An 8,381-nucleotide genomic window follows, 5' to 3' on the forward strand; every position below is an offset into this window, starting at 1 on the left:
TTTTAGAGCTTGTTGATATGATTTATTATTCATTGGTGTTTGCACTTTTTTTGTGATATCCCAGTTCATGGTTCTCTTAGCAATGTCCAGTACAATTTCCAAATAACATGTGTTGAGATACAGAATAGAATTTCATGAACAAATTGTTCTTGTGAATATATTTGTTTTTGTATTAATAAAGGATGTTTGGTTCTAACGGAATAAGTTGGACTTGCACAATATGGCAAATTAAAGTTTGAATTCCGGCTTTTAGAGAGATGCTTATATTTAGTGTTGATAGTGCTTTGAATATGATTTCTAGGCTGTGGAAGAACATTTTACTTGTGTCCCAATTTCATTCGTTAGATATCTGGGTTGGGTGAGTAGTGAGTTGTGGATACATTACTCAGAAAATTTGGAGATAGGTTTGTTTGTTTGGTCGAATCATCAATTAGATTTTTTTGAAGACACCTTTGACCTATTGAATTTTCAGAAGATGCACTCTGAATTTATCAATCTGGTCTATATAGAGACAACATTTTCTTGTGTTACATTAATGTGAAAAGAACTAGAGCTGTAAAAAGGGCCTTAAGGGGCCGGCCCTTTAAGGGGCGGACCCACTTATTCCTGATTATTAATTTTATTTAAATTTTAAACACAGTTTTTTTAGGGTGTCGATCGTGGACAGTGCTGATTGAAGAAAACGAGAATAAGTTCACGACACTAGAAAAATTGTTTAAAATTTAAATAAAATTAATAATCAGGAATAAGTGGGTCCGCCCCTTAAAGGGCCGGCCCCTTAAGGCCCTTTTTACAGCTCTAAAAAGAACTGTGGTTTATTTTGCCCAGATTGATATATTCGAAGGTATGTGGTTTGTTGGTAATTTCGGTGGGATGCAGTTTATGAAACTCATGTGGATGCGAATGCAATAAGCAACCCTCTTCCTTTTTACGTTTGGACGGTTTCTCTCCCAACCCCCCTCAATTCTTTTCTACCCCCTGAATTTCCGTTTTTGTCCCTGGGGTACTGCGGTTTATACGAACCGAAATAAGCTGACATTCTGATAAATTTCGGTAACCACTTACCGAAATCTGGGACATTTCGGTTCGCAGGTACCGAAACAATTATTTCGGTAAACTTCTACCGAAAATGGCTTAATTCCAGCGACCAACGTACCGAAATCTAGGACATTTCGGTTCGAAGATACCGAACAAGCTGACGTTCGTTTTTTGTGTACCGAAAACGCTAATGTTCGGTTTGCAGTTATCGAAATGGTCTAATATTTGGCTTCGGTGAATACGAACCGAAGTTTTTCGGCAAAAATGTTTCAAACCACAAGAGGCAAACTTGGATTTTTGGGGGGTGGAAAAGAATTGAGGGGGGTTGGGAGAGAAACCATCTTACGTTTGGGGTGTTGTCAATTTTTTTTACTTATTTTTGAAGTGGCAAATTCCCCGTTTTTGCAATAACACTATGGTCGTAGCACAACACACTACAAGTGGACAGACTTTTTTTTTTTTTGACTAACAACAAGTGGACAGACTTAATCCGCTACAATCCCTATTAGGATTGGACAACCAATAATGTAAATCATAACAAAAACCTTTTGTTTTCCTGACCTTTAACCACAGCCACAAATGTGTTTTGATATTATAGACTACTAAATGGATTGAAAATACTTTCTTGTTAAAAAGACAATAATGACATTCTTTCTAGGTTAAATTGTACTTTTGACCTCCTAAGTTCATAAAGTTGTGACTTTGACTCCCTAATTTTCAAAATAGCATTTGTGGCCTCTATTTTTATTCCATTTTGCAAAATGTTAATTTTGATCAAGTCAACGCTGATGTGGCAAGTCACTCAAGTGACTTAGCTGTCACATCAACTTCTTTTGCCACCTAATAATTAATAAATTTAAATTAAAAAAAAGGAATTCATTTATTTCTAAAAATAAACCAATTGAATAACTTATGCTGAGAAAACCAACGAAAAGAATCATAAACTCAATCACATCTATTTCTCCCTAAATTATTTCCATGAAAACAATGATAAACTCAATGGTGATCTCCATGAGTATTGCTTTCAGTGAACAACGACCATTCATTCTCACGAGAAAACATGTCTCAACATGAAAAACGTTTCATGCGATCTTTTAAAGGAAATATCACATGGTCATCTCATTTTTTTTTTTTTTTTCTAACCGTATTCGGCCCACTAAATCGTTTAATTTAGTTTGAATGTTTGTTCTTCTAACATCAAGTAGTTTCACTTTCTTTCTAATAGTAGTTGCGGGAACCAAACTGTGGTCATATTAATTTAGTTAGATAATTATTTCGAACATCCAAAAACAATATATTTATTTTCAGTTTGACAAAAGTTAAAACAAAATGTAAAATTGTTAATAAAAAAGAAAGAAAATGTAAAAATAGGAGTATATTTATAAAAAATAAGTAAAAATAATTTTTATAATAATTTTTGTATATTATTCAATACAAATTCCTGTATTTAAATAGGATTATTAGAGAAAAGGAAGAGTACAATTTTATTTTATTTTTTTAAACGAAAAAAAAAGAGTACAATTTTTTAAGATTAAAGTACTATATATAATCTTAAATAGTATCACATAAGAAATATAAAATTAAGCATACTTTCATTTTCAAAATTAAGTTGTCCCAACTTGACTTCAGTACTCTTGTATGGTTTTTCTTTTAGATATGTTATACGAATACAAGTAAATCGGACAAAAATACAATATCATACTCTTTCCACTCATAGCATGGATGCCGATGCATGCAAACAATATTAAAAAGTATAACTTTATTGTATTTTTGTTAAAAAATTATATTTAAATTTTTTTTTTAATCTTTATTTCCAGTCCACATGTGAGCTTATAAATATCCACTAAAAGTCAGAATATTAGAGAAAGGAAGATTACAAATTTTATTTTTTTTAAATGGAAAAGAAGAGTACAATTTTTTAAGGTTAAAGTATATATAATCTTAAATAGTACTATCACATAAGAAATATAAAATTAAGAATACTTTCATTTTCAAAATTAAGCTGTTCCAAATAGATCTTAGTATTCTTGTATGATTTTTCTTTCGGGGGAAATAATCATTTTCGTTCCTCATTGTGCAACTCGCTGTCAATTTGGTCCCTCACATAGGAAAAATTATTGAATAGTCCCTCATTGTGCACTATGTTAGTCAACAAGCTAATGTGTCCCCAAAAAAATGACACATCAGTTTTTTTGTTCAGTTAACAGTCAAATGTAACGCCGGAGACTAAATTGACTAACAGAGTGCACATTAAGGGACTATTCAATAGTTTTTCCTCAGTAAGGGACCAAATTGACAGCGAGTTGCACAATGAGGGACGAAAATGACTATTTCTCATTCTTTTAGATATGTTATATAAATACAAGTAGACCCGACAAAAATATAATATCGTACTCTCTCCACTCATAGTATGGATACCGAGACATGCAAACAATTCTTTGTTATATTTTTGTTAAAAAATCGTGTTTAAATTACATTTTTCTTTTTATTTAATCTTTATTTCCAGTCCACATGTGAGCTTATAAATGTCCACTAAAAGTTTCCACCTGAGAACACAAAAGCAGAGTATAAGCCAAATAGAATCTTATTTCTCTACCCCAAAATGATGAAGTACTTCACTCTAGTATACACTCATCTAAAACGGGTATTAGATATCCTTATATATTATCCCTTCTATCAACTCCATGATTCTCATCATTTTCCAATAATTAAAGATATGTACAATATATGTAATTATGAACCCTGTTTAAACTCAGAGGAAGATGTAGAATGTGCAGTGTGTCTATGCAAAATAGAAGAAGAAGATGAGATTAGAGTATTGAGATGCAATCATATGTATCACAGAGAATGTTTAGATAAATGGATTGGTTTCAAGAACAACACTTGCCCTCTTTGCAGAGATTCATTGGGACCTAAAAGGGATATAACTGAGCTTGGAGCTGAAGTTCTTTGTTTAAATTTTTGTGCTATTCGTAGTGATCGAGCTCGGGATAATTGGTTTCTACTTTGAATAATATCACTTTAATCAAGCTTTGTATACAATTAAAAAGTTTATACAAGATCTATATATATATATATATATATAGGGGTTTTCCATATATATATATATATATATATATATATATATATATATATATATATATATATATATATATATATATATATATATATATATATATATATAGGCTAATGCTATGGTGGACCACTATCACAAGTGGTTCACCGTGAACAAGTGATCTACCGAATACGAATTATATTCACGTAACTGAGTAATTTGCATTCCACTACAACAGAAGGTTATTTGGCTTGTGTCATTGGCTTGGTAATAAACATGAGCAAGGTTATTTTGGGATTTAGTGGTTTAGATTTAAATTGCAGATTGAAGTTGGTATTCTATCTGTTGAACTGTTTCACCTGTATCTCCTATTATTGCCTTAGGATGATGTAATGACACTTAAAATATTTTGATGGCAATTAATATTGTTGGATTTTTTTTATTTTTATTACAAAAAATATTGTTGGATTGTTTAGCAACCAAAACAACGTTTTCTCTTTATGCCCCCATGGTTCTTTCCTCCTGGATTTTACCTTTTTGCCCTTCAATAAAAATTTCGGTTGCTACGAACCGATTTTTTTTTGCTTTGAAAAAAAATTCGGTTTATGTTAACCGAATTTTCCCTGAATTTGAACTAGAAAAAACTTCGTTTTTTGCGAACCAAAGTTTTTAGCAAGGGCAAAATTGAAACATTTGGAGTATAAAAAATACATGGGAGGCTATCAACCATAACCTGTGTACCACTAAATAGGTGAATTGGGTGATAATAAATGGATTAAAATAATTCGTAATTTTTATTTTAAAAAAGTTCAATTCTATTCATCCATTAAAATATAGTAGTAAAATTCATTTATTCTATTCGTTATTATATTTTCAATGGTATTTATTCGATCAATCTATTAATAGGGTTGAGTATCGGTCGAGTTCGGGTCGAAAATCGTAAAACCGATAAAAATCACAACATCTTAATTTAGACTCAATTCCGATCGTCTATATCTTTGATTTATTTGAATGTCGGATCATTCGGTTAACAGGTATAACAAATCGATTTTAACGGGTTAACTTGAAACTTTGTCCATACATCCACTAAAACTACTTGATATTTTTTAAGGTCTTTCACCGGCTAAAAAATGAAAAACATTTAATTTCATTAATGAATTAACTAATTCTTCAACATTTAACTACATTTGAAATCGTCCATAATAATGAATTAACTAATTTTCCAACATATAGTTATATTTGAAATAGTCCATAAAGTAGAGCAACTCTCACAAAACTAGTTTTGTAGGGTTGAGTGATCCAGCTCTCTATTTTAAGATAGTATTAGAGTCTCTTCGAGGTTTGTTGGACCACATGTTATTAGGTTTCCGATATCAGATCACTCACCATTTATATCCACGCACCAAACCGAATAGTGCCGAGTGTGAGAGATTGTGTTAAGTAGTCTCACATCGGATGTAAGATGGTCTGGACTTGAGTTTATAAAGTACAGACAACTCTTATCTTACAAGTTAGTTTTCTAGGGTTGAATTAAGTCTAACTCTCAATTCTAAGGGTCATAACAACGACATTCTTTTCTCAAAAGATAGCGAGCTTGTGTTATGACCAATATTCTGCATCATGTAATGTTTCCTAAATTGCATTTGAATGTGCAGAAACCAAAATCCATTTTGCTAAGTACTTGGTACAAATTCTGAAACCTCGTTGTTGCTATGAAGCGCGCGCATTAGACACCAACACCAGACTCAACACCGGTCGATATTGTCACGTTGACATTGAGTATAATTTAAGAAATTATAAGTGATTGAAACCACATATGTATATCAGTGTCGTGTGAGTATCGGACCTTGACACGTGAAGGACACCGGTCACTCTTTCAATCTGAAGAGTCTTTGCTACACACACCAGAGATGGTATGGTTTTTTTTGGACCTTAAAATGTTTGGATCTATGATCTATTCATTAATATATCCAAATGTCATACAATACAAAAACTAAAAACAGAAGATACAGGTTTTATATGTATAGATTTATCTTAAAAGATATTGCATCCATCTAATCATTTATCAAACACTTGTAAGCTGAAATTGACGTCTTCTTTGATGAATCTGATGAAGCTCTAAACTTTTCAACCCTGCCTCACCACCAGACCTTCTTTTCCAAAGACTATCCACCTGATTTTCATTCTCCAACTTCCTAGCTCTCTTTATCACAGGCAGAGGAGGATCCATATTTTCAATACTTATAGGAACAATTTTCTCATTATTCCTATGACCCTTTTGGTTGTAGTACTTTCTACATAAATCTCCACTATTTACCGACACTCGGCTTGGCCTAATTCCGCAGCTGGACGGTGTGGTAGCCGTTGTCGCAGCAGTGTTTAAGTTTTTGCTAGAGAAAAGTTTTTTGAGCATGGAATATTTTCCAATAGGAGATAACATAGAGAATGTGTTACTTTTGGGGATGAAACTAATTTTGTGGTTATTCTTCTTCACCTGACCCGTGCAACTTATTCTTGGAGATAAAGGGTCATTGGAGAAAGACCTTAAATTGTTTTTACATTGTGGAAGACTTACATCTTTGATAGATCTTGAACATAGCATTGGCAAGAATGTGGCTTTGTGATGGATATGGAGATTTTGATGGTGGAAATAATGAAGTGGATGTTGATGGTGATGATTTTCTCTTCCCATGTTTATGATATGTGTTAGAGCCTTAGAGCAAGATCAAATTTTGAGTAAGGTATTGTATGTGAATAAGCCTCATTGAACACTAGTAGACACATCAAACAAAGAGGATAAGGACCTTTCTGAATTGGTTTTGTTTGGAGTTTAACAAAGTTAAGATTTCTGTATCTTTGATTATAAATTCTTTAATACAAATTTAGGGGAGGAAATTATCATGAACTTGGCATCTGTGTGTGTAATTTTGTAGACTATGATGGAGAGATTTGAATCTAATCAGTTGACAATGCCACAAAGTACACACCCAACAGGTGGTTAAATCAAAGGCTGAACAACCATTTGTCCCCTAATGGGGTCCACGTCACTTAATTACAAGTTTGTCCCCTAATGGAGCATCCAGAATTGATTCTGAACGTGTAGAATTGATTCTGACTTGTTTGGTTTCTCAAAAGTAGAATTGATTCTGCCTCCAGAATTGATTCTACTTGAAGCTAGAAATCGTAGCTTCTGATTCTAGAATTGATTTTTACACTCAAATTTTTTGTTCAACTCACTTTTTCATGAATATATCCAAACATAAACCACTTCAGCTTAAAATCAATTTTGGCCAGAATCAATTTTACAGAATCAATTCTGCCAAAATCAATTCTCTCCGCCGCAGAACCAAACACACGCTAAGTTTATATGGGTTAAATATATTTTTAATATCTATAAATATCTCGAATTTCGTTTAGTTCTTGTGAAAAATTTCAATAAATTTTGATCCTTTCAATATTATCTGTCCTAATTTTTGGTCTCTACTTTTCAGTCAATTCTTATATATCATTCGAAATTTAAAAAAAGAATTGCGGTTTTTTTTTGTTGACATATTATAGGAATATCTTTTGCAAAAGTTTAAATTTTATTAACAACGTATGAATTAAATATGAATACTTTAGTTTTTTGGCATAAAAATTCATAAATATTTCATCTTATGTTAAAAAATTCTAAATTTTTGTTAGAGAGGTTTTTATAATATTATAAATATGAATAAAGAATCATTCAAAAATGCGAAAGTACACAAGAGTTTGATTAAAAGTAAAGACCAAGAATTGTCACAGAAAATATTTAAGGAATCAAAAGTTGCTGAAATTTGTTATAAGGATTAAAAACAAAATTCGCGATATTTATTGGATCTATGATGACTTTCACAATTTGTGATTGTATGATCTGCAAAGTTTAGGACAAAAGCTTATAAAGTCAATACAAAGAGCATAATAATGCCCTAAAAGAATACATTACCGATTACTCCAACTAGTAATAGACCCGTGCTTCGTAACGTTACGGGTTATTTATTTTAAGTTAGACCCCTTTGCTCCTCCTTAAAGACCTTAAGAAAAGACGTCGTCACTATCACTACTGGTCCAATCTACAATTTTACTGAGAGTGAGGTGGTTATTAGCACACTATGCAGTGGGTAATTTCAGAACTCGAAAGGGAGAACATTGGAATTTGGTTTGTGAAAAATTGATAGTGCTTTGTGTAGAACTTGAAACAGAATAACAAATGGAAAGGATGAAAAGTGATGACAAATGCAGAACAAAACAGAAATCTAAAAATTTGGCG

At 32.0% G+C, this 8,381-nt stretch overlaps 1 protein-coding gene across 1 annotated transcript; it reads right to left on the reverse strand.

The window, feature by feature from the left end:
* Positions 1-6,054: 6,054 nt before the first annotated feature.
* On the reverse strand, positions 6,055-7,039 carry LOC123909640. Its single transcript, XM_045960509.1, has one exon. It carries the CDS (start codon positions 6,783-6,785, stop codon positions 6,159-6,161), a length of 627 nt encoding a protein of 208 aa, XP_045816465.1. The 5' UTR covers positions 6,786-7,039; the 3' UTR covers positions 6,055-6,158.
* Between the last annotated feature and the right edge of the window lie 1,342 nt (positions 7,040-8,381).

Source organism: Trifolium pratense, linkage group LG2 (assembly GCF_020283565.1).
Source record: "Trifolium pratense cultivar HEN17-A07 linkage group LG2, ARS_RC_1.1, whole genome shotgun sequence".
NCBI lineage: Eukaryota > Viridiplantae > Streptophyta > Magnoliopsida > Fabales > Fabaceae > Trifolium > Trifolium pratense.